Below are 26,863 nucleotides of genomic sequence, written 5' to 3'. Positions count from 1 at the left end.
GGCCCACGGCAGTGAAAGCTCAGAGTCCCAACCACTGGACCGCCAGGGAATTCCCTACAGTCTTTTTTTTTTTTTTTAAAGCTGAGTTATTTGGGTAGGCTGCTGCACTGCTTTCAGATCCTAGGCTAAGTGATTAGTCATGCAAACATGCTGCTATCTGAATTTAGGACTTGATTCTGGCACATTACAAGTGGGTGTCCCAGTGATAGGGAGCACTTGGTGAGTTACTCCCCTTGGCATCTCATCAGCCAATAACTAGAATGTTTGCAGTGACTAAGACAAGATTTTTTCAAACCTGACGTTGAGGTCGTATGATAGATTGTATGCCCCATGCCTCTGGGTGCAGGCTTCTTAAGGGCAGGGGTTTTGGTTTTCTTCACGGCTGTATTCCCAACAGAGAACAGAGCCTGTCACTTAGTAGATGCTCAATAAATAATTGTTGGATGAGAAAATAAAGCCAAGGATCATAAGTGCCTGGTTCACTGCTGTAGCCCAGTGCTGTGCGCCATGCTGGTTGAATTGAGTTGAAGTGCGTTGGGCAGCATTTGTGTTGGTGATACAAAATTTATTTGGTTTTCTATGCTGTGAAATGCAGGAAAATCATGTTCAGATGGTAACTCTTTACATGGAATATTAAGCAGTAACAAAACTATATTCGTTCTTTTGCCAGTGATGATCTGGAACGATTTATGGAAAGTCAAGGTGCATCTAGCCCAGGTATCCTCATTTTAACAACAAGTCTCAGCAAACCTTTCATGCGACTGGAAAAGTATGTTACTCTCTTGCAAGAGTTGGAACGGCATATGGAGGTAAGGGAAGGCGAGCTATTTTAAGCTCCTGTACAAAGAGTGAGCCTCTGCTCTGGAGGAAGCAGCCAGTACCACCTCCAAACTAGCCTTACTGAGGAGTTCAGAAAAAACCTGGGTTCCAAAATTTACTTGATCCAGTCTTCCCTCTTCCCAGGCTTTTAGTTTTCCTCTTTATGCAGCAAAATAAGAAGGGGACATTCTTTTTTTTTTCCCCCTCTGAAGACTTTTTTAAACTTATTTTTACTTATTTTTTCCAGCTTTATTGAGGTATGATTGGCCAATAAAAATTGTATATATTTACGTTGTACAACGTGATTTTTTTAAAGGTGTACAACGTGATGATTTAATATACACATACATTGTAAAATCATGAGCACAGTCACGTTAATTAATACATCCACCACCTCACATACCTACCTTTTTTTTTTACTGAGAACTTTCAAGATCTTTTCTTTTCTTTTTTTTTTTTAAGCAACTTTGAAGTATACAATACAGTATTATCAACTATAGTCACCATGCTGTACATTAGATCCCCAGGACTTATTCATCTAATAACTGAAAGATACCCATACTTTACTATTAAATATTCATGATCATTCTCCCTCCCCTCTCTTCTCTCAGCCCCCGTCCTGTTGCTTCCTCAAGTCTCTGCTCACTGGTTGACTTAGGTTTTCTTCTGCCCTCTCATCTGTAGAGTTCTACAGAGAAATCTTCCACCAAGAAATCTTCTGTTGCTCTGATATATGAACCAGCTTTCTTGTGGGAGCTAAACAAAGCAAAACAGCATCAGAAAATGTACAGAACATTTTTCATTATAGACAGGAATGTTTATCCCTAGAGCACTGTGGTCATTCAGCTTTCTGACTCTGGATTACAATGGAAGATTCTGGTATTTCTTTAAAGATGAATAAATGGGTCCACTCTCAGTTTCTCTCTTTATGCAGCCATACATCTCCATCAAAGCCCCCTCACATTTTTGTTTATAAATGTACAGTTTACTTGCAACAGCTGTAGCATAGCTATCACCTTTTCTAAATATTCAGATTTGCAATGAGGCCTGAGAATTGAATATTTTTGCCTCAAGAGCCCAAATCCTCTTTATTAAAAGCCAATCAGCAGGGGTAGCTTCTTGAGCCATTCTTGTGTGATGGAGCATAGGGGATGGGGGCGGATGAGGAGGGCCCGAGGGGTGAAGCTGCATTTACCCTACTTGTTCTTCCTGTGTCTGGGGAAAGGTTTTGAGGTTTGAAAGGGTTTGATTATCTTTAAAGAAAAAGGTTGCACGCTGCCGGTCTTGTCAGCATTTGTAAGGATTGAAAGCGTGTACTCTGAGCGAAAGCACGTTCTCAAGTTCTTTGGCCTGCCGGAATGAAATTTCAGTTAGGGCCCAGGACGGTGTTGACCTCTGGATGGCTTTCCAAAAGCTAAACCTGTTCACTGAACCGTTTGAGGTTTGCCCCTCCTTGTTTATCACAAAAATCCAGAAACGAGTGGCCCCGGTTTCTGTAACTGCTCAGTGCTGAAGTGCAAATAGACACTTCATTTGAGGAAATAAAATCCCAGGAGCTCCTACTGCCTGGATCCTCTGTCTTGGCCCTTCTTGTCTCAGAGCCCGTTTCCATCCTGCTCCACGTGCTGGTGGTCACCTGCCTTTGGCTGCCTTTCGTTTCCCACCATCAGATAATACGTACACTGAGTACAAGTTCACCATCTGGTGAGACACTTTATCCAGCTTTCTGATCATTGAGTATGGCTGCTGGCTCATGGCAGAGTAGAACTTGAACTCCTCAATGATCAACCGATTTGCAGAAGGATACATTTATAAAGGAGTACAACCTTTCTTTTCATAAGCAATGCTGTTCTTGGCTTGGGTCAGACCCTTGGTCTACTCAGCTCTGTATTTTATCACCCAAAGCTGATTGAACAGCAGATTTTGTCTTCCTGTTACTGCAGCTGAATTCCAGAGGTTAGCTGGGCATCTCCCGCAAGGAGCCCTACTTTCCCTTCATAAACAGTTACGCAGATGTGGATTCCTCAAAGCCATTTTTGAACCTGTTCACTTTTCAGGGTTGTGAGTACCGTGGAATTGCAGACCAAATATAATCAGCTTGCTTAAGACGGAGCACATGGTATGAGACCTGGAATGTTTTCCCGTCTGCCATGTTGAGTCTGCTGAAAGAAAATGGAGGCGGTGTAGGAAATGAGATTGGATTGATTTCTCTCTAACCACCACTTTGTTTCTACAATTCCCTATCTCTTGTCATTTACTAACAACATGACCTAATGATGCCCCCCCACATAATTATTATTTATTATCCACGATATAACAGCAAAAAGGCAAATGGGAGCTCTTGCCTCGATAACTGTACCTAGTATGTTGTTACCAAATATATGTGTTCCCAGCCATCTTAATTTCTTCATCACCTAACCATTAGAGGTGCTGAGATTCCAAATGCTCAAATGCTGTTTGATTTTTTAATCTTCAAGTTAGCATATGGTAAAACTGACTTTTTTCTTTTGGGGTACAGGTCTATGACTTTTAACATGTGTATAGATTCGAGTTGCCACCACTAATGTCTCGATACAGAACAATCATCCTGATCATTGTTCTGATCATGATCATTCCATCATCCCTCAAAATGTCCTCTTTGGATCTCTTTGCAGCCACACCCTCCTCCCACCCCTAACCCCTGCAATCACTGCTCTGTTCTCCTTTAATATTGTTTTAAAATGTATTCCTTTAATAGGATACGCATCCAGATCACCAGGATATTCTGAAAGCAATCATAGCATTCAAAACTCTCATGGTAGGTGATGCTCTAAAATTATAATTCTCCATTTTGTATGCTTTGTTCCTAAAAGAGTGACTTGTGTGTAATGTTTCTTTCCTTCTGCAAAGGTCTCTAGAGTGGAAACAATAAGCTCTAGTGACCGTATCGCAGTGATTGTTTCATTTAATGTTGTTTTCCAAACATCATGCTTACCTGTGAAAGGTTGCCAGGCTGAGGGTGTAAAGCACTCACATTTGAAGTCTCTGCCACATTAAGCATGGCTGTGTAGGTGGGGGGTTTCCTTTTGTCTCTTTGTCTTCACCCCCGTGTTACTCACCTTATGTCTGTGCAACTCGTCCTTCACTGATTGGCATCAATACCGGATTCATCTACTTAGGCCGAAAGGTGTGAGTCTATTCTTTGCATATGAAAAAGAAATCCTTCATCAAATCTAAAAGGAAAAAGAAACCCGACTAAAATACAATTGCTGTATATAGAGTGCTATCAAAGTTACCTTTTATCTTGAATCTCGAGCACAATGGCTTAATGTCCTCTTGAACCCACTGATGTAAAACTGCTTGGTGGCATTTTAGGAGGAAAGAAAACGTTATTTGGGGTGATTGATTAAGTCGAGCTTAATTTTAGACATTTCTGTAGTACTCCAAGTGATGGGGATCACCGCTCAGTTATTGATTCTTGCTGTAAGGTTGTGATGCAACATTCACCATCACCTCGTTTTTATTGCTGTCAAAAGATCTGTACCTGACGTGTCCACAGTTAAACAGCAAGTTGAAGACCAGAGTGTAAGGTATCAGGTTAAAATTGCTGTTGTAGGTAAAAAATGGTGGAATATTGGCAGTTTGACATGGTTCAGCCTAATGGAACAGCCCGCTGAGACCCATGGCATTTATAATTATTTGTGTCCCTTCTCTTTTTTCCTATGTAAACTGAATATAAAATGTCTCATTTGAAAAATGATATTTCATTCTAATCATTTTACATGTTGTAAAACTTGCTTTGGTGCTTATAGTATACTTATTCCCATTCTAGGCCTCAAAAATATGTGTACAATGAATTTATTTCCTCAAGTTTCCATTTACCTAAAAGGGGCAGCAGAGATTTTATAGAAAACACGCCCCAAAACACTATGATAGTCATTTGGAAACAGGAACATAACTAACCATATGCTTATTTTCATATTCGATTTGGAGTGAATACTGTTAAATTATTTTAAGATAACCTCACATTTTCTGAAGCAGTGAGATATATATGTACATAGTATATACTGTATACAAATACATAGTAGTCATACCCCACATATTATTTCTTGGCTTGTATTTCCAGTTTGTATTTGTGAAATTCAGTTGTATCTCTTTTTCCAATCCTTTTAGGGATAAAAATTAACTTAGTACTTTTTCATAGCAATCTACTACTGGTCCCAAAACAAAGTATAGGGCAGTGCGTATGTTTCATTATAAGATCAGTTTGATTCACTGTGGCATAAGGAGTTTACTTTTTCTCTTTTTCGATAACTCCTGGAGTCATTTTGTAAATTAAGATGTCACTTGGTTGGAAACTGAGTTAGAAAAATAAAATTGCTTTGTAACAAAGCACGATTTATGCAAAGGTAGACAAGATGGAGAGGAGCTGGAGCGAGCAGGGACATCAAGCACCAGATCTGAGCCTACTGGTCCTGCTGGATGTGATTCTGCTACTTGTCTTCCCTTACTCCTTGTGGGGAGGGAGAGGCAACCCCCTTCTACCACTTTATCTTGATGTTTTGCAAAATGAGAAGTGGCTCTTCCTTACAAAATGTTTAGGGGCTGAAGGCTAGAGATTTAAGGTAGTGGATCTTTCCGTCTGTCCCGAACGGACCTGGTGATGGGACTCGTGATGAGGAATAGGGACTCAGCGGAAATCTGATAGACAAGAGCCACTTCTTACTTTAGCCTTGTTTTAGGTCTGTTTCAGAAGAATTCCTATTTCAGTATGTTCTGCTTTGGTTCTGTAGGGGCAGTGCCAAGATCTCAGAAAGAGAAAACAGCTGGAGTTGCAGATACTTTCGGAACCTATTCAGGCATGGGAAGGGGAGGATATTAAAACCTTGGGAAATGTGATCTTTATGTCACAAGTAATGGTGCAGTATGGAACATGTGAGGTAAGAGGTTTCAAATCTCAACACCCTTTCTTCCGTCTTTTGTATATTTCTTCCTTTATTTCTTCTTCCATCAAGGTCAAATGCGCAAACTTTTTGCATCAGAAACTGAGCACCTGTTCTTTGCCCAGCCCACAGCACCAAGCAGGGTCCCATCACCAGGGACAGCCATGATCTCTGCCTTCAAAGAACTCATTGGAGACAGATTAAAACCCAAGCTGCAACTAAAAAACCAACCAAAATAGTCAATGCCACATCATGCCATCCCTACAATAGATTCCATAGAAGTTCAGAGAAGGGAGAGACCAAGAAAAGACTGTATGCAGATAGGACTTGAGGAGGGGGCCGTGAAGAGAGAGGGGGAAGATTTTGTAAGAGAGAGGTCATTCTTATCTCAGGAGAGAGCAGGAATGTGGCCTTGTGAAGAACCTCGGATGTCAGGCAAGGATAGTTCAGCTGGACGCAGCAGGAAACCATGCGAGGCCTGAGTAGTAGAGAAACAGGGGTGAAACGAAAGGGGTGTTTCTGACAACCTGGCAGCTGTATATGTCAGCTAAACTGGAGGGGATGAGGCTAGAGACAGGCCAGCTGGGTTGGAAAGTGGTAAGTACCCCCCCCAGGAAGGTGGTGGCAGAGAGAATGAAACTTAAGGGGCAAATATGAGACCTGTTTAGAAGGGAAAGCCTATAGGAAGTGGTGAGCCAGAGGCTAGCGGAGATGACGGATGTCACTGCAGACCTGGTAACTTTCAAGTGATGGTGGGTATCCAGGAGGAGATGACTTGTAGGCAGCTGTTGAAACAGTATAGAAATGTGGGTAGGAGGTCAGAGTTAGAGGCAGAGGTTCTCTGGCATGCCCCTGACAGATGTGCCTTCTTGGGAAGTAAATATCCAGAGAGAAGCACGGAAGCCTGAAGATGGATTATGTCTTTTAGGAAGGGAGCGGGGTAGGGGAAGAAGGTTGATTACATCACCTGGTGTGATTTATGGGGTATTACAATCGTCTTCTCCCTCCCCAGACATCTTCCTCTACTCCCTGACAGGTCTCTGTCAGAGATTCATTACTGTGGGTTAATGTGGTTACCAAAGGAGAAAGCGGGGAGGGATAAATTAGGAGTTTGGGATTAACAGATTCAAACTACTATACATAAAATAGATAAACAACAAGAACCTACTATATAGCACAGGGAACTATATTCAATATCTTGTAATAACCTAAAATGAAAAGAATCTGCAAAAGAATATGTATCTGAATCACTTTGCTGTACACTTGCAACATTGTAAATCAACTATACTTCAATTAAAAAATTGGAAAAAAAAGCAATCTCATTTAAAATGCAGATACCCTGGGGAAGGTTAATGCAGTGACTCTAACAGTCTTTCATACCTTTGGGATAAACCTCTTGGGTAAAGCAAGGACGAATCAGTGCCGGAAAAAGAAGACAAAGCAGGGACTTCCCTGGCAGTCCAGTGGTTAAGACTGCACGCTTCCAGTGCAGGAGGCTGCGGTTCGATCCCTGGTCGGGGAACTAAGATCCCACATGCTGCGCGACGAGGCCAAAAGATTAAAAAAAGAAACAAAGACAAAGCAGAAGATAGAGGAGAATCAGGGGAGTGTGGTGTGTCATGGAAATTCTAGGAGGAGCATTTGAAAATGGTCAGCCTGCTGAGTGCTGTAGAAGGGTCAGAGGTCAAAGAGTATGGAGACCGGGAAGAAGCCATTGGATTTCTCTAGAAGGCAGTGATTGAAGACTTTGAGAGAGCAGCAGAGGTGCAGTTAGAGAGGGATCAATGGGGAGAAAACGAAGGCAGCAAGTAATTTGGCAATAAAATGTCAAGAAATAGGGTGTTATGTCTAAGGGGCCACAGGGGCAAGTGAACGCTTATGAAACGGACAAGAGATGTGCATATGCTAAAGGCAGCAGAAGAAGCCAGTTAGACAGGAGAGGCAGCTGGAAGCAAGAGCAGGAGATGAGACCAAGCAAGAGAAAGATGTGAGAGAACGCAGAACACTTGTTAGAAAAATTAGCCTTGAAAGCTTGCTCTTGTCAAGCGGGAGAAAGGAGACGGAGCCAGACATGAGGATAATTGTAGCTAAGACGGCTGGACGCGCGAGCCCAGCGCAATCTTTGGCATCTACTCATTGCATATCTGTTTAAGGGGTTCAGAGGAGCCTTCGTGTGTAAAATTTCCTTTAGTGCCATTTTAAAAAGTGTTTCCTTCTTTGTTTTATATGGGTATAATAATTATTGTGTAGTCATTGATTAACGGTAATTTTAGGAAGAGTTTACCATACATGTTAGGGCATAATAAATTTCCTATCACCTGAAAACCCCTTTATTGGGCCACTTTTCAAAGTAAAATCATTTCCACTTTGGGAACATTGAGACTTACATTGTGCTCTGGTTGCAACTTGGGCAGGAAGGCATTAACTGCGTGACTTTTCAGGCTTACATGCTTGGGAAACAAGCATGGTTGTTTGTATTTAACTCTTATGTATAGGAAGGACACAGATAAACTGGGGGCCTATATCCATTTTCAAAGTAAAATTAAATGCGTTTTGTACTTTTAAGTTGGGTATCCTTTTTTAAAAAAAATCACTGTGTTTCATTGCCTTATATAAGATCTATGTTACAAAAATGATTCCAGAAATTCTTAATAAACAAAATGTGCAATTTATATTTTTCATTTAATCTTTTTCCTTCCACTTCAGGAAAAAGAAGAGCGGTACCTCATGTTATTTTCAAGTGTCTTGATAATGTTATCTGCAAGTCCTCGGATGAGTGGCTTTATCTATCAGGTTAGTAGATTTCATATAAAGCAAATAGCAAGACCCGTAATGAAAACAGGTTTCCATCCAGATGCAATATTTCCACTCCGGCATTAAAAGCTCCAGCCAGAAAAGACAGAATGTTCTGTCTGACCCTTCATGTAATTAAACAGTTTATAAGAGCAGATGTTCCTTCTCTCAGAGGCGTATGTGTTAGCATAATGAGTTTATCCTGAATGTCCACTGCTCTGGTTATAAGCTAGGTTATGAATGTGTAAATAGAAATTGAAGTCTGCAACTAGATGAATTAGCAACAGCATTTTCCAGGCCCATATCATATCATTATTGCTGAGAAAATATAAAGTTGAGACTTGCCCCTATGGTTGTCTTATTACAGTCACATCACGTGACTAAAGTTTCTGAGCTGGAAGTCATTCAGCTCCTTAGGAAATTCAACTTCCTTTAGTCTGCTCCCAAAACGCGGAGTATTATAATTTACTGTTGCCTATCCTATCTTGGCCTAGCAATTACTAATTTTCATGAAATTCGAGTTTCTACTTTGTTTTCTGATTCTCAGGAAAATGCGTTAGAAAAGTAAACTGTGATTAAATCCTGACCTTATGGTTTAGGGTGTGTTGGCAAAACACAACCCACATTTTCCCCTTGCTTTCTTGTCTGATTAAAATTTAAAGTCGGGAAACATATTATCTATTGACAGACCAAAGAAATATGTCTCTCCATAATTCACCAGTGATTCCTCAGAGGGTCAGAAAATCTAATAAATAAGCAGAGACATGTATAACCACAGAATTAATGGGGATGTTCTTTTTCTGGTAGGGAAAAATACCAATAGCAGGAATGGTGGTGACTAGATTAGATGAAATTGAAGGGAATGACTACACACTTGAAATCACTGGTAGGTAATTTTCTCTTCTTCATGTAGCTACTTCAAATTCTTTTTGAAATGCAATGGGGTTTAAATAAATAAGTGCTATTATTTTCTGTTCTATAGTCCATGAGCAAGTTTTACATGGGCATGGCAAAGCATATTCCATTTTCTGGCTTAATTAGGCTACAGCGATAGCAGGGAAACCTCCTGGTCATTCAAAAGCCTCGGCTTCGCCATTGGTTTCAGTCTTCTCTTTCATAAGAGCTACTTGTTAGAGCTAAGAAATAACAAAATGGACCGATGTAAATGTAATTTTCTCTCTCTTCTGTCATCTGTTCCCTGGTGGCAGAGGAGCCAAAGATGTGGACTTTTATCAGCCATTTTATCACCAGCCTATGAATTAGCAAGATTCGGGCATCTTTTTAAAAAGTGCTGAAAAGCCATGAAACTTTGTTCACAAATTGAGCAAAATGCCACACCTCCATAATGCTCCGTGACACTTTGGCCTCTTGTCCCTTTTGCCAAACCTGTGTGATATCCACCTGATGGCTGCACTTTTTGCACTGACACGACACGATGGCTAACACTGGGATGCTGGCCGCAGGCTTTACCCCCTTCTTTCCCAATAGGGAGCCCGAGATTTGGTGTTGGCCCAGAGATTGGAACCAGTCTTAGTTGGATCTTGCTTCATCTTTGATATTGGGTAAAGCAATACAATATTCTCATTTTAGACTATGAACTGGCTGGACCCTGTGCTTACATTTTTGGATTGTGAGTTTGTTTAGAGTGAAGTTTTATACTCCTTCCAAGATTCTGTAAGCAGTAGAAATCCAGGATGGTTTTATAAATCCGATATGGGCATTTATGTCTTGTCTTTATCATCAGAGCTTATCTGTTCCTGATAGACAAGTTTCAACAGGGTTAGCTCATAGGTATGAAAATGCCTGAAAATAGACACCCAAGTCCTAGCTGCAATGAAGTGTGTTTATGAATGAGGCAAGCTCAAGCTCCTCCTTGCCTTCTGTTTCCAAATGCTCCTAATTGGGTGATGCAGGTAACATGGTAGAGAGAATTGTGGTCCACTGCGGCAACAACCAGGACTTCCAGGACTGGCTAGAGCATCTGTACAGGCTGATCAGAGGACCCGCCTCTTGCAGTTCGTTATCCAAAACATCGTCGTCATCTTGTAGCGCTCATTCCGTAAGTAGTCCGTCTGTCCTGTCCAGGGATCATTGAGTCTCTTGTCAAATCCTGCCTGCTGAGGACTTACAAGAAGTGGTGAGCATGCCCTTAGCCTTTGGATAGTCTGTATTTATAGGGTTTGAAGTACAGTCAAACCTCACTAATTCTGGTTTCTTGTTATGGAGGGAGACCCATCCCAATGAACGGAGTTTGACTTAAGAGGTGTGCAGCTTTGTTTGACAGTATTAAGGTACTCCAACTAACTGCTAGCAAAGTTCTTCTAGCCAGAAGTCCTGCTAAGATGTTTTAATGATAAACGGCATTTATTTTAATCAGCAACCATTATGTTCATGTTAATAATGTGCTAAGTCAAAGGAAAGAGTTTACCTTCGTAAGTACTTGAACGTCTCCACGCAGTCTCATTTATGCATCACGTTCCCTCAATAACCTTTAAGGGTGAACTTTGAGCGTCGTCTCCTTCCATTTTATCATAAATTTAGAGTTCACGGAATTTGAATTGATGAGATTTTACTGTACTTGCCGAGTATTGAAGATGTGCTGTGTTGTCTGTTAACACTCAAACCTGTGATGCCCAAATTCCAGTTTTGAGCACAGTGTGTGGTGGAAAGAACAAGGGCTTTTGGCACCCGATCTGGGTTCAAATCTTGGCTTTGCCAATTGCTGGCTGGTTACTTCACTTTGCTAACGTTTGTCTTAAGGTTTTCTCGGGAAATAACCTATTTAAGTGCCTAATTGAGTGCCACACACATGACCAAACTCATTAAATGTTGACTGTTACTCCACTTTCCTCCCTTAGAGGGGAGAAAACACCTGACTTGAGTGAAATTCCAGGACAGAGGGAAGGCAGGATCATGGGATGTGGAGTGAGTTTTGTGCTGTTCCTTAGGGACCCCAGAGTCTTGACTGGAAAACGCCAGTTCTCCAATTGGAGACTTGTTTTCCCATCTTTTCCTTTCTGGGGCTGCCTTTGCGGATGCAACGAAGCTATTGTTGTTCTCTCAGTGTGTGGCCCAAGGATCGGGTTCAGATGGCAGATTGCCAGCATCTCATCAGACATTTTCCCAGTCTTTTAGCTCTACCGGACAGCCCCGAGGACCCTTGGAGCCTCCTCAAATTATAAAACCGTGGAGCTTAAGTTGTCTGCGACCTGCGCCTCCACTTAGACCATCAGCAGCGCTAGGTTATAAAGAGGTAATTTTGCTACATATGGTATAAAATGCTTCTGACAAGCTGATTTCGTAGCTTATTACAAAGAGTTCTGTGGGAATGTGCTAGAATTGATGATAGGTGATACACGTCAGTCAATCTTGAATTGCCAGACTCAGTGATTTTTTTAAATTAATTTTCCATTTCCGCATTGTCCATCTACACATATTTCTTGAATATCCACAAGGTTTCTGTGCACTGCCTGAGTTTCCCAGGTCTCCCCCTGGAGTGCCTCTGGCTTGCCTTTATGATTATATGATAATTCTATAAACAGGTCATGATGTACACACATCTCAAACAAATACCACCTCATTACCATTGAATTGCTCACCAAGCAGTCCCAATTCTGCATTTTGAATCATTTTGATCTCTTAAACCAAATCAGTAAAAGTCTTGTGGGACCAAGCCATGGGTCTGAACTATGAAAGTCTGAATTATTTGCTGCAGTTGGAAAGAGAAAAAGAATTTAATGAAAGGAGTGTCTTTTAAAAAGAGGCTTTTAAGCGACAACCCTAGAGGACATCTGATATTTGGGTAGAATGCAGATTTCAAGGTTTTCTTTTTTTTTTTTGTCTAGAAGCGGTAGTCAGGAAATGTCAGTCACTATCTTCTGTAACTGTGCGGAGTGTTACCTTTTCCATCCAAACGGTGGTTTTTTTTTTACCCTAACAAGTTTCTCATCATTTCAGCTTTCGGAAAAGATCCTCATTTATTAGTAACTATTCTTTAAATAGGTCTTACCGAGTGAAGATTTAAGCCTGTGACAATTATGAGACGCGTGTTAGAATTATGGTGCAAAGGCAGCATATATTTTTGTGTCAAATGTGTGTTTTGATGAGTGACGCAGACTTAGCTCAATTTTGAGTTTTTGATTTAAAACACCATGCTTCACTTAATTGTTTCACTTAATTGTTGCCTCCAATTCTTAGTGCAGTAAAAGTAGGACAATATTTGGATATAGGAGGATTTTTTGATCCTTTCAACCTGACATGATAGGAGAAATAATCCTTGAGCTGAATCTTTATTATGTACCTCTATTCAGAATTTGGCCAGGAAACAGCCCCACAGGTTGGCTTTGGAAATTGACCGGGTGATTCCTGCAGTCATCCAATTTTCTCCTCTGATTACCTAAACCAGGAGTGCCACTTCATAGTTACCTAAGCCCCATTTTTAATGATGGATATTTTGTAATTGTCAGTTACTAAGTTCAAATTAAGGTGAGCTTTGAAGGGTAAAGTTGACTTAATTCTTCACAGAACTAATCCATTAAAACTAAGGCATGATCACTTTGTTTCTGCTGGGAGATGTGTATTTCAGTTATTTTCAGCATTTGTTTTTCTGCACAGAACTGTATTCCTTGGGCTTTTGCATGATGATATTGCATCTGAAACTAATGTGGGAAACATGATGATATTCTCTCTGTGTAATTTATGATAACACTAACATTTCAAATGTTGTTTTAGAATTATTGATAAATGGATTTGGTCATTATAACCATCGACCTCTCACGCTCATCTTCTCTTTCTTTACATATTCACTTTAGAGGATGTCTTATATCTTAAAGGTAAGGGTAGAACGATATCTTTGGCGTACAGTGACATCATATAATGCTGTGCTGTAACCTTTGATGAATGAAGCTTTCCTTTATGCTTGTTTTGTCCCTTGTTACAATTGGTGGCTAAAATATGAAGATACAATTCTGACATGTAAGTACTTTCTTTAAAAAAGTAGGCTCTTGTGAAATATGTACGAAAATGTCATCTTATAATGCCTCTAAGATGTCTGTTTTCCGTGGGGTTTTTTTGTATGCTGTTTCTATTTTTCCTGTTATTTTTGTCACATGTGAGTTTTTCATGTCTGTCTGTTTTCAAGTCTAAGTGGATCACTGAGGCTAAGTGGAAGAAATTAAATTCTTTGTTGCAGTTATTTTTAAGGTAGTAATTGTTATCCATGCATCCTGTATATACATTGCATGGGAGATTGGAATAAGATGATCGCTGTTTACTCAGGTACTTAATGAGCACTTTTTTAGACCTGCTGGTTATTCATATGGCAAAGGCAAATCCAATAATTCATCTCTCTTTTATCTACTAATTAAAAATATGACTTTATAGATGTACGTTTAAGCTTGCTGTAGGTACGTTATGCCTAACCCCAAATTATTTATCAGGAAATCCTTCATTTGGCTCTTCTCTCTGACTACAGGGAATTTACTTAGTCTCTCTGCCTTAATTTTCCTGTCTCACAAATGGAAATTGATATTCTTCTTTGTGGGACTGTCGCTAAGGAGAATTTATTTAAATAGTTTTGAAGCTCTTCAAAAAGCGGTCTATACCCCATTAATAGTTACAATTGTTATTTCATTCCCTTGAAGCTGTATCAGTGGGGAATATAAACCAAGTTAGGAATACTGTTATTTCTCTAGGATTGCCATCCATTACTTTCTCTGCAGATGGTACCCTAAAGGCATTTGGCCTCCCAGAGAAGCAGCCGTATCTGCAGTAGGCCCACACCATTCTTATTCCCATCTCTATGGCAATTGAGAGGATAATAGCATTGCCTCGGTTTTATTTAACCTTTTAGAGTTTATTGGAGCCATTTTTATTGTGTATAGTATTAAATCTTGATACCCTCCTAAGTGAGACTGTCAAAAATAAGAGAGAGCCATTCTATTTAATTTCATTTGCTTTTCTAATTTGTTTTTTGGGGAAATTTTTAATTCATAAAGAAACCTCTATCCTTACAGGAATCTGGTAAAAGCCCCAAAACGATGAAGAAGTTTCTTCACAAAAGAAAGACCGAAAGAAAGCCATCGGAGGAGGAATATGTCATCCGCAAAAGTACGTGTTCCGTGCTTTTAGAAAGTCGGTTATGGATGAGGAATTTTTTGAAAGAAGAGGATTCAAGCAGTGTGTTCTCAGCATCACCTGTGACATGAAGAAAAATGCATGGGAAGGCTTGGCCGCCACCTCTCAGATTTTGGAATAAGCTGTCTCCCGCTGCTTTTCATGTCGTCTTAGGCAGACAAACCATCTATATAGTTTTCATGTTGAATATTTGGATCTACCTGGTTTAGAACCACTAAAGGGACCCATTTGCTATGGATACATTTTTTTCTTCCCTCTTAGTTTCTGACACCTGAGATATTTGCCTTTACTGAGATCGACTAAATAGGCCCGAAACCTGAGATCCTCTGGAATCTTAATGTTCAGTGATGTTCTCAGTTAGTCAAGGAAGCAGCCTGCTGGCATATAGAAACAGGGCTGGGTTTAGAGGCCGGCTGCAAAGTCGGTCAGCCAATCGATATGTACACATTTGCCTCTCTGGGAACGAGGTGCTCTGGGACACACATGAAGGAGTAAGTGATGTATCACAAAGGGGTGACAGAGCTGTGTGTATCAGTCCGAAATACAGTCTGGATAAATCTTTGCTGGACTCTAGCTTCTGCTTCCCCTACCCCTCACCTCACCCCTGGATGTGCACATCAGCATGTTAACAGTCATTTCTAGGATGAGTTGGAGGGGGTTGGGGGAATGAGAGGGAGAATCAGTGACTAGGCTGGCTGGTTGGGGAAAAAAATGGGTGGGATTAATGGTGGAAAGCTTCCTAGAGAAAGTGAGCCTTGAAATTTGATGGAGAGGAAGGGTGTGGTGTATGGGATGAGAACTGAGGCCAGCGCCAAGCCCAGTGCTGGCCTTGTAGCCTCTGAGACACTGACAGGACCCTCCAATTTCGAACTCCGGGTGGCTTCCGGAGCAGGCCACTCTCGGTGCTGAAGTCACTGGTGCTCACCCCAGAGCTCCTTGGGGACAGCGCCACTCCCCTCCACCAGGCCAGCCGGTCAGCTTTGTCTCCTGCCTTTCATTGAGACCATTGGTCAGAGAAGCCAGTGCCTAGCACCCGAGCGCACTGCATCATTTCGGGGGTCCAGAGGCATGTATCTCCCTGAGGAGTCACGATTCATTACACTTGACAGGTACGGCTGCTCTGGAAGAGGACGCTCAGATTCTGAAAGTGATCGAAGCCTACTGTACCAGTGCCAGCTTTCAACAAGGCCACGGCTCGAGTAGGTTCCCCCAAACCACTTTCTCTAATGAGCGATGTTTCTTTGCTACTGCTCACCGCCGCTTAGAAAAAGAGAAAAGCAACCCAGACGGGCTGCAGGGTGTGTAAAGCAGGTGACTTGCAGCAGGGGGGCGGGCACAGGGCTGCATCTTTCAGATAAGCTGGTTTTAGCTACCAAGCGGTTTGTTTACCCACTGTTTCTTTTCACCCAGAGACAAAGAGAGATGCAAGAGTAAAAAAGTTGGAGGTGATAGAAATGAAAATAAAATTTTTTTTTAAAGTCACTCTCCTTTGAAGTACGCAGATACCTTCACCAACACTAGTTAGGAATTAAAGAGCCCAGAGAGTTCCTGTGTCTGTGAACTGATGCTAATCTCTTCTTATAGGCAGATTTGGAAAGGAAGTCAAAATACTATCTTTGATCAGCTGCATATTTAAGCAAACAGAGCTTCACCAAACTCAAGTTTCAGAGTTGCTCTGAAAATCTGGAAATGTAGCTGCTTAGCAGGCCCTGTTGAGAATGTCTACAATTTATCAGGGAGCCATTAGGTGAGGGTATTTCCCCCACCAACTTTCAGGCTACAAACTGAAAGCGAGATAATACTTTCTGATTCATCCCTGTGCTTTTAGAAAAGCCAGGTCACATCGCTTATGTCCTTGGCCTTTCATTATTATAGACATTCAGGATACCTGGGGTGAGGGTCTTGCATCTGTGTAAGAGATAAGCTCTCCATAATGTTCCATCTGGACAGCCACTGAGCCCTGGCTTGAGCGTGGGCAGGGCTTCCTCAGTGGACTGCCCTGACCGATGCTTCCAAAGTAACATGTCTCTCAGGTCGTCATGGGGAAAGCATTCTATGTGGAAGTTGACACACTTGACTCTGAAGGGGGGACTGTCACACCTTCTGCTTCTCAGACCAAACCTGCCTCTGGCTTTGGGCATGCCCAGCCCTGATAACAAGGTTCGAGGAGTCAGGAAAAGAAAGTGAGAGCAGTTTTTATCGCAAAAACTAGGAAAGAGAGGGGGGCAAGGAGACGCCAGAAGCAGCAGCCCTCATAGGAAATCTGACCTCACCTCCTGCTGCCTTCTGTCCTCACACTGATAGAACGGGAGATTTGCTCAGAGGTGCGGGCAGGCATTCTGGACTCAAGAGTCTCATTTCCCCCCGTCCTCCCTGGCCTCCCTTTTATGTGTGGAAAGTGTCTAGCATAGTGCTTGGCACGTGGTAAACGTTTTCGCATCCTGGTGACCGATACCCTCCATCCCTCTCCAGCCAGAAGTCCTGCACCCCTAGAAGCGGCCGCTATTGTTTCTCGCTGCATCCAGTCAGTTGGTTAGTCGGCCAGTCTGCTATGCACTTATTAAGCACCTACGAAGTACTGGGCCCCCGAGGAAGGCAGAGACACATCCACCTCGGGAAAGGGATGGAGGTTGAGTGAAGGCACTGAGTGTTCACAACTTGAAGGAACTTGGCTTAGAAGAGAGGAAGCCAGTGGCTCTGAGAGAAGGATCCAGAAGGGAAGGGGAGGTTGCAGGTGCAGGAGAGCTGTCTGGTCAGGTCCCATGGCTGCTCTGTCACCTCTTCCATCCCAGAGCCTGGAGATGGTGAGCAGAGAGCAGTGAGGACGCCTGCATCTTTGCTGCTGTTGTGATTATCTCCCCAACGCCCCCTCTACCCTCCATCAAAGTGGTCTTCACTGACCCTGCTTCACCCTGTAGGACGGTGAAGAGAACAAGTGGGAGTGAATGATGCTTCTGGCCCTTTAAGCATGCTGCGTCCCAGTGCAGTGCTACGTTCTGCATGATCTTTACTCAAATACAAAACCCACAGGGTGTGGCGTGCCATTCCCCAGAGATGTACAGGGAGGAATGGTCACTGGCCAGCTCTTTGCTCCGGAAGAGGCAAAACAGGAAAGGATGGGGTCCTAGTTGAGGACAGTTCTCACAGTGGCCTTTTCACATTGTGTTTCTGAATACAAAATGTGCCCCCCGCCCCCAGGATTGAATCAGTGTATTTGGCCATTTCGAATTTCTCATGTCAGGAGGATTTCGTCAGCAAATGTTGGATGACTATTCTCGGGGTGCCAGGTAGCCAGATGCCGTCAACAAAGACCCCTCAAAAACAACAGTAGAAAGGAACTAAGCCCCAACAAATAGTCTCCCCTAGTAAACTCCCTCCCTCACCTCTTGCCGCCCTTGTCTGTAGGTGCTCGCAAGGATTCCGTTCCTCAAGTCTTACTCCCCGAGGAAGAGAAACTCATCATTGAAGAAACCAGAAGCAACGGCCAGACCATCATTGAAGAAAAGTGCGTAGAGTGGGCTAAACCTTTTCTGATTTTTCTGGGGGCTGGAAAGAAAGTTCTGGCAGGGCAACGTGGCTTTGGCCAAGCCTGCACGGAAGGACAGTCCCTCCTCATCTGAGAATGTGGCCCTCTTGGCTGACTGTGCAGTTGGGAGCCTCGGGGGTGCTGCCCCCCAACAAAGGGAAGGGGGAAGGAGAGGCAGAAGAGGTCAGGATGGGACTTCAGGGCATGCAAGAATACCACTCCACATGGGTTTTGGAGGCATTGGGAAGGCCATAGCACCAATTCCCTTGCCCAGAGGGATGCCTCTCACATTTATTGACTCAGGCACTGGACTTTCACATACTTGACCTCATTTAAACTCCTACCGCAATCCTGGGAGATAAACGTTACTTTCACCACTGTTACAGATGAGGAAACTGAGATTCAGGGAAATTATGTCCCTGACCTAGCTTTGCACAGTAGTGAGGGTGACCTAACGGGGGAAAATCAGGTTAAGTACTTGTTTATACTTGAGTCATTTCTGAAGTCAGGCCTAAATTTGCATAGGACAGCGTGTTTCACAGTGCTTGGCATCGTCAATGTATTTTTCCATCTGGTGTATGAAGTGATACGACCAAATGGTAAAGCACTTGGGCTCAAGAGAATAACAGCCCTGGTTCAACTCCAGATTCTGGTACTTGTTAGCCGTGTGACCTGGAGCAAGTTCCGTCACCTCTCTGTGCCTCCGTTTCCTCATCTGTAAAATGGGTATGATAGTAATACTTTCAGGGTTTTTGTGAGGTTAAATGGAATAAGAAGTACAAAGGCTAGCACATGATAATTACTCAATAAATGATGATCGTTATAATTACTATTATTATAGCTATATTAACCCCTACAATGACTTTATGAGGTTTTCAGGGAATGTGGTATTATCCCCATTTTGTATGTGAAGAAAATAAGACCAAGAGAGGATGAGAAGAAAACTGGTTACCTAAGGTTAGAGGCCTGGTAAGTCATAGGGTCAGAACTGGAGCCCAGATCTCCAATGTCCTTGTCCAGGGAGAGAGCCAGAGAGGAAGTGACTCTTCCACAGTTCTGCCAAGGCACTTTATCCTTTTTTGGAATATATGGAATCTTTTAGAAATAATGCCCCTGACTTTGTGTTTGTGTCATGTACGATGGTGTAGGGTCAGATAGGTGAGAAGGGCAATGCCATAGCACAGATAGTGTGGGATAGGCAGGGCCTGGTGACACCTCTCATTACAATATGTCAGGTGATGGTCCTTCCTGCCCCTGAGAGAGAAATCAAAACCTTATGAGGAGCCCTAGTCTCTTTTTTTTCTTGACTTTTATTTTTATTTATTTTTAAAAAATTGAAGTAGAGTTGATGTACTATATTATATAAGTTACAGGTGTACAATACACTAGTCTGTTTTATTTTTTTTTTGGACTTGCCTAAGCTGGGAAGCGAGCAGCAGAGGAGGAGGGAAGTATAGAAAATGTGCGGTGACACGGTGTTAGAAAGAGCTTGTGTGATGCCGGTTGTTAGCCCATAAAAATGAGAAACACAAGGACCATTCATAGCAGTATCTCTTCCTATCCACCAGAAAGGCCACCGCTTTTCAGGATCTGTATTTCTAGAAAGCTGCTTTTCTTCTTAAGTATCACTTAACAATACTTCAGTGCCATCTATTAATCTATCAACTTTATCTTTGTGTCCTAGGAGCCTTGTCGATACTGTTTATGCCTTGAAGGATGAGGTCAAAGAGCTGAAACAGGTAATGAAATTCGAAAGTCGTTTTCTCAGGTCCTAACGGGCCTGCTCCCTCTTCCCTGCTGTGCACTGGTATATGCCCTCAGGAGAAGGCCAGGAACAAGGTGGTGAGGTGGGAATTCTTAGTTCCCTTGTGTCATCCAGGTGGGTTTTGTTGATTTTACCACGTGGCCTTGGGTTTCAATTTCCGAGGCTTGCTTCTATACCTATTTAGGGATTTACAATAGGATCACAAACTTAGTTACAACTTCCATGGTCCCTGACTTTTGCAAACAGAATTTAAGAAAAGATAAGTCATTCATGAGCATGTAAGCGTAAACAGAACCATAAATCATGATTTGTGGGCTCCTCTGCAGATCTGATCCAGTGCTCCATGAAGGACACTCTTCCTTGGGTTTGAGGAGTGACTGTACCTGGTGACAGGGTTAAGGATGGATTGAAGGGAGAGAGACCAGAGGCTGGAAGACCACTTAGGAGGTTATTATAAAACTCAGGGTGAGACATGATAAAGTCCTGAGCTGCGGAGGAGGGACACAGATGTAAAGGAAGGCACATCACAGAGTTAGAGCCTTTGGAAAATGGCGCCATGATGTGGGGATTAAGAAAGAGCCAGGGATGGAAGATGAGTCTTTTCACCTGGGTATCTACTTTGATATGGTGGTGCCCTTCGCGGAAATCAAGAGCCACAGGAGGAAGAGAAGTTTGGGTGGTGGGGGAGATAATGAGTTCACTTTAGGACATAATGAGTCCAAGGTGCTTGTAACACATCTATGTTGGCATTGGGGACTGTGGACCTGGTGCTCATGAGCTGAGATGAGGTCAGTACCAGAGAGGCTGGGGAGGCCCCTATGTAGTTATTTGAGTTGAAAGAGAAGAGACACTAAGTGAAAAGTGTGTTGAATTAGAAGAGGGCCAGGGCCAGAGCCCTAGAGAATGCTTGTATTGTATTTCAAGGGATGGTCAGCGAGAAGTAGAACAATCAAGAGGCTGCCTTGTCTTAGAAGCTGAGGGAGAGGCGCTTGAGGCAGGAAAGTGTTGTCAGTGGTGAAGGCTGCCAAGAGACTGGGCAGGAGGAGCCCTGAGGTGGCGTCCCTTTGTCTGGTAACCAACCAACCTTTTCCCATCATAGGAGAATAAAAGAATGAAGCAGTGCCTGGAGGAAGAGTTGAAATCAAGAAGGGACCTAGAAAAGTTGGTCCGGAGGCTGTTGAAGCAAACTGATGAGTGTATTCGGGCCGAGTCCAGTAGCAAGACCTCCATTCTCCCATAACCATCACAGTGCGGCTGGCAGAGGGTGCCCGCAGGGCATCGGGAAATGTCCAGCTGAGTGATCTGACTCAGTTTGCTCACTTCTCTGGTTTTTATTTTGTATCTTAGTCTCTCTCTCTCTCTCTCTTTCTCTCTCCCTGTGTGTGTGTTTGGTTCAGTGTTTGTTGTTGTTTGGTTATTGGTTGGTTGTTTATTTTTTTTGACAGAGGTCAAAGCAAGAGGGGGTGAATGTCTCCCCAGAGTCTTTTCCATTCAGTAAGCAAAGGGAAGCTCATGTAGGCAAATGACTTACATGGTCTTCAGATGGCTTTCAATTCATAGTGCCTCTTTACCAGCCATTATCTTGGGTCACTCTTTTTGGGCTGGCTGCTGTCCCAAAGTGGCCCGCCATGGCTTATTAAATGTGAACTTGACTTTCCCCCCAGTGCTTTCCTGTGCCTGGCAGCCCCTCAGTACGTGATTTACTGAAGGCGACACTTCTGGAACTCTGACTGGCGTAGGGTGAAAGGCTGACACGTTTGCCCAGTGATCCAGCTGCCCTTCCCTGGGCCGTCCTCAATGCACACTTTTTTTAATGACTACCCTATTTTGTCTAGAAGACCAAGAAAACTGTAGTGCCCTCCCTCCTTTCGTGTTGGTTTACATTTTAACTCTGTGGGACAGAAGCTCTGGTCACCCATGCCAACACCAAATCCATTAGCAAATTGCACTGGACAGTCCTCCCCTTCAGTAGCAGAGTTGCCCATCTCTTGCCAGTGCATGATAGGTTTTGTCCCTAAGCTTCTGCCTTGTGTGTAAGTTTTCTATTTCCCCAGTGCTTTTAGCCAAGCATACCAAGTGGTGTGTCAACTGGTATGTGTGTGCTTTGCTTTTTAAAAATATAGACTGTGAGCAGTTACTTTTTTCTCCATCACATATTCAAATTGCGACTTCTCATCCTTCAGTCTACACTTGAGGAGATGTTGTGCCCTAGCAGACAGCTTTAATTCCCTTGATTGCTCTCCCATATATGCTGTGAGAAGCTGTAAATAGTCATCGGCCTCTTCGAGTAGGACTCTAAGCATTATTTGCAGAAATGTGCTGTTGGTCCAGTTTGTATAGCCGGAAAGAAAGGGCCCCTCTAGTAGCTGTGTGCTGGTTACTAGTGAAGCTGATTATTTGGAACTGGTTTACTCAAGTTGCTCGTTGAATCAAACCCTCGCCTTTGTAAGTATCTGAGAAATTAGAACTGTGATAAACCAGGTTTAGAAGAGGGTCACAAGAGGGCAACACACATCCAAATTCAGCACAGTTGAAAGTTGGCCTGGGGCTGTAGGACAGAGCAGTGCAACCTGCCCCTGTCTGTCCCAAAGACGGGAAGTTTGGCCAGGTGGAGGAGATCGCTGGAAAGAGAGGCCAAGGACCAGTGGACTGATCAAAGTTGTCTCCCAGATACATTTGATGGGTGCCTATAAATGTGGGTTTTGCGAATGTTGTTTAGGAACCAAACTTGAAGCTTGAACTCCCCAGCTTGTTAAGCCCTTTTCCTTTCTAGTACAGGGTGGGTCTCAATTCCCATAGCTACATGGTACGGGGCTGTTGACTGCTTGCTGCACAGCAGAAATTACACCATCCACGGGAAATGGACTGTTCCCGCAGATCAATCTCAGCCAACCACACACAGCTGTCTTTGGAAGCTGAAGACCGAACAAGATTGCTAGGAATGGCTGTTGTTCTGTTTTTAGCCCAACAGTTTAGAGATGCCGTCCTTCATCTCCAAATGGAAAACAACAATAACAGCAGCACAGATCACAGCATCTGCCCTGTCTGTGGTTAGTCAATGGCTTGCAATAAATGTGCAAACTATATCCATAGGAAACATTTTTGTGAATACAAAGTACTTTAGTTGATAAGGTATATAGGATTGCTTAAAATATTGAAAGGTCTTTATTTTAAAGCGACGTGTCCATATGCATGTTTTGGGGATGTGGCCCTTCTGATGAGAGGCCCTGAGTACTCTGGGTAACGTAGCTTGTGCAGAGTGGTGTCCACGCTCACACTCAATAATCCCATATGGGAAATGAAGCCATGGTAACCTGACGGCAGTGTCTCCATAGTTGTGTACTCTATAAATGGGTCCCTGTTACTCTGTAGTCATACCGCTGCCCTTCGAGGCCTTTCAGTTCCTCTTCTGTCATGTCCCTTCTTACACAGCTGAAATTTTCTAACTTGTTTTTATTTTGAAGACTTTTAAAATGGACATTTTCAATAAATAAGAATAACAATGCTTTATAAAATAAGTCCTGTGTTTCTTCTTCATTTTCTTTTTCTTTTTTTTTTTTTTTTTTGCTAGCTGGTGTGCAGAAAGATTTCTCATGCTGTGTCAGCTTCCTCTTCTGTTTCCCTCATTAGCTATCCATGCTCATCAGGCCCCTGAACCACCTTCTACCTTTTTCACTCAGGGCAGATGATATTTGTTCCCCACTTTAAAAAGATAATACATCTCTTGAGAGAGAATCTTCTGTAACTTCTCCACCCCTCTCCTCCTGCCCACAACCTATAAACTGTCTGTACCTCTTCTCACCATTTTCCTTCCAATATAAGAGAAAGAGATATTCACTTTCTTGTTCAAGCTTATCCCTTGATCTTTAGTCTTGTTTCCATCCCTCTTTATATTTTGCAGGATTTTGTCAATTTTGCTCTATTTTGCCCACAGGTGGAATGCTGGTGTCAGCGGTCAGGATGAAAATATTTGCTCCCCCCTCAAGATAGATGCACTGGATATTATCTGTTGCTACTCAGCATCCATTCCTCCCCCCACCCGCAACCCCAAGGCTAAAAAAGCACCTAGCCCAGACTCCCTTGCAGCTAGGGTTCCGATACAGTGTGGGTTCTGATACATTTTCACTTCTGCCAATGAGATGCCTTTGTGCAATGCTTGAAAGGCTTCAGTTAGGCAGAGGCTATCTTCCTAGGGCTTGTTGGCTGGCAGGAGGTTCCAAGGATATGTTCGTGGCTTCTGTACTACCTATGGGTGACAGACTGTAGTGGCAGCAGCATCTTCTGAAACTGGATTTGGATCACAGCTACCGTGTTATGACCTTGAAGCCATAGTCAGTGGAAGCCCCCTGACTTCCACTTCTGTAGCCGTCTGTTTTTTTTTGTTTTGTTTTTTGTTTTTTTGGCTGCATTGGGTCTTTGTTGCTGCGTGTGGGCTTTCTCTATTTGTGGCGAGCAGGGGGCTACTCTTCATTGCGGGGCGCGGGCTTCTCATTGCAGTGGCTTCTCTTGTTGTGGAGTGCGGGCTCTAGGCATGAGGGCTTCAGTAGTTGTGGCACACAGGCTCAGTAGTTGTGGCTCACGGGCTCTAGAGCACAGGCTCAGTAGTTGTGGCTCACGGGCTTAGTTGCTCCGTGGCATGTGGGATCTTCCCGGACCAGGGCTCAAACCCGTGTCCCCTGCATTGGCAGGCGGATTCTTAACCACTGCGCCACCAGGGAAGCCCCTGTAGCCATCAATTTTATAGGCACCTGATATTACCTTTCTGCTTGAGATCGCCTCAGTGTAGGAAGCCGAAGCAATAGCTGTAACATGGCACCCCCCATGTGCTAGGCTCTGCACTCTTTTACATAGTTAAGCTCCTGTAACCCTTGCAACAACCCTATGAGGTATTCACTATTGTTATCCCCATCTTACAAGTGAACAAAGGTACAGTGTTTGAACAATATGCTAGTATGTGTGGAGCAGGGATTTGAAACCCTGGTCTGTCTGCCTCTCGAATCCATGCTCTTGTTACTGCATCTCCTCCTCTGCACTTGATACTTGCCAAGTCAGCTTCTACCTCGGCCATCTACTCTCCTGAAGTCACTGATGAGCTCTTATTGACAAATCCAGGGAACGCTTTTCAATACCCATCTTGACCTCTCTGCAGTTTCTGACCCTTGCCTCCTTGATAAATCTCTCCTTCCTGGGCTTTCATGATCCCAGCTTTCCTGGCGTTCATTCAACCTTTCTGACCACCCCAAAGTCTCCTTCGCTGGATCTGCCTCCTGCCTGTTCCCTGAATGTTGCTGATCCTTGACGCTCTTTGCCTCTTCTCTTCCTTTCTATAGCCTCTTCCTGGACAACCTTGTCTATTCCTATAACTTTATTCATCAAAGTGTAGATGACTCCCTGGTCCATATTTTTCTATCCTGACCTTTTCTCCTGAGGTCCAGACCCGTGGATGCAGCTACCTTGTGGACATCTCAGCTTGGATGTCCTACAGCACCTCAAACTCAGCATGTCCCAAACTGTACTCCTCATTTGTAGTCATAGATCTGCTCTTCCAATGTTTCCTATCCCAGTACATAGCACCCCTGGCCACTTAGTTGCCTGAACCGGAAAAACAAGTATTGTCCTTTATTCCTTCCTCTCCCTCAACCCTGTATAAATTTATACATTAACCCTTTATACATCTAGTCATCAAGTCTTACCATTTTTAACTCTGTTGTAACCCCTGAACTTCTCCCCATCCTCCGTTGCCTATTTTTGATGCTTATCATCTCTCCCTCGGACTAATGCATCTCTTTGCCTCTTGTAGTCTAGCCTCTTTGGTGCCAATAGTCTGGCCTCTTTGGTGCCAGTAGAATGATTATCTAAAAGATCTATGTCATTCACCTGTTTAAAAATTTGATCTCTTGCTACTCCCCACCACACTCAGTAAAGTTGGATCTCCTTGAATTTCTCTTAAGTCCCATAATATGCCATTTGCCCTGCCTAGAATCCCTTTCCCATCCCTGTCCATCAAGCAAATTCATTCCTTTCCATTTAGAGTCAGCTCAAGTATCTATGTGAACTCCTGATTTCTAAAATGCATGTACATATGTATCTCTGCATGTATATGTGTACATTTATATGTATGTAGTGTGTATGTTTGTATGAATTAGGGTTGCCAGATAAAATACAAGATGCTCAGTTACGTCGGAGTTTCAGCTGTACATCAAATAATGTTTTGGTATAGATCATGTCCCAAATATTGCATGGGATATATTTATACTAAGTTTTTCAATGTTTACCTGAAATCCAAATATAACTGGGTATCCTGAATTTTTATTTATTTATTTATTTATTTATTGGCTGCGTTGGGTCTTTGTTGCTGTGCACGGGCTTTCTCTAGTTGCGGTGAGCGGGGGCTACTCTTCTTTGAGGTGTGCGGGCTTCTCATTGCAGTGGCTTCTCTTGTTGCAGAGCATGGGCCCTAGAGTGCACAGGCTTCAGTAGTTGTGGCACGTGGGCTCAGTAGTTGCGGCATGCGGGCTCAGTAGTTGTGGCTCGCGGGCTCTAGAGCGCAGGCTCAGTAGTTGTGGCACGTGGGCTTAGTTGCTCTGTGGCATGTGGGATCTTCCCGGACCAGGGATTGAACCTGTGTCCCCTGCATTGGCAGGCTTATTCTTAACCGTTGCGCCACCAGGGAGGTCCCTACCCTGAAATTTTATTTGCTAAGGCTGACAGCTTTAGTACCTACATGCGTATACATAGGCATCTAAACGCATACATTTCCTAGAAGAAGTGACATCCTAATAGCAATGAACACAGCTGTGCCCAGAACTTGGTTTCTAAACACTATACTATGCACTGAAAGGAACGAGGGCTTCTTGGAGAAATGGCCGATTCTACGGCTGAGGCAGGAAAGGTACAAGATGA

At 43.2% G+C, this 26,863-nt stretch overlaps 1 protein-coding gene across 4 annotated transcripts in view; it reads left to right on the top strand.

Annotated features, from left to right (window-relative positions):
- ARHGEF6 (Rac/Cdc42 guanine nucleotide exchange factor 6) overlaps positions 1 to 23,478 on the top strand; it is a 111,191-nt gene extending 87,713 nt beyond the window's left edge. For 3 of the 4 annotated variants that reach the window (XM_057538403.1, XM_057538402.1, XM_057538401.1), the window contains exons 9-21: positions 671 to 809; positions 3,557 to 3,616; positions 5,592 to 5,738; positions 8,448 to 8,534; positions 9,342 to 9,420; positions 10,448 to 10,593; positions 11,650 to 11,787; positions 13,346 to 13,366; positions 14,549 to 14,642; positions 15,779 to 15,868; positions 18,075 to 18,174; positions 19,880 to 19,934; positions 21,060 to 23,478. In XM_057538403.1, the coding sequence (XP_057394386.1) occupies positions 671 to 809; positions 3,557 to 3,616; positions 5,592 to 5,738; positions 8,448 to 8,534; positions 9,342 to 9,420; positions 10,448 to 10,593; positions 11,650 to 11,787; positions 13,346 to 13,366; positions 14,549 to 14,642; positions 15,779 to 15,868; positions 18,075 to 18,174; positions 19,880 to 19,934; positions 21,060 to 21,200 (1,297 nt within the window). In that variant the 3' untranslated portion in view covers positions 21,201 to 23,478. The remainder of the gene's footprint in view (positions 1 to 670; positions 810 to 3,556; positions 3,617 to 5,591; positions 5,739 to 8,447; positions 8,535 to 9,341; positions 9,421 to 10,447; positions 10,594 to 11,649; positions 11,788 to 13,345; positions 13,367 to 14,548; positions 14,643 to 15,778; positions 15,869 to 18,074; positions 18,175 to 19,879; positions 19,935 to 21,059) is intronic. The other variant, XM_057538400.1, reaches the window with a different exon arrangement.
- The last annotated feature ends 3,385 nt before the right edge of the window (positions 23,479 to 26,863 follow it).

The sequence above is a fragment of the Balaenoptera acutorostrata genome, chromosome X (genome assembly GCF_949987535.1).
Source record: "Balaenoptera acutorostrata chromosome X, mBalAcu1.1, whole genome shotgun sequence".
Lineage (NCBI taxonomy): Eukaryota > Metazoa > Chordata > Mammalia > Artiodactyla > Balaenopteridae > Balaenoptera > Balaenoptera acutorostrata.
The sequence above is the reverse complement of the archived record's forward strand: the minus strand, read 5'-3'. Positions and strand labels throughout refer to the sequence as shown.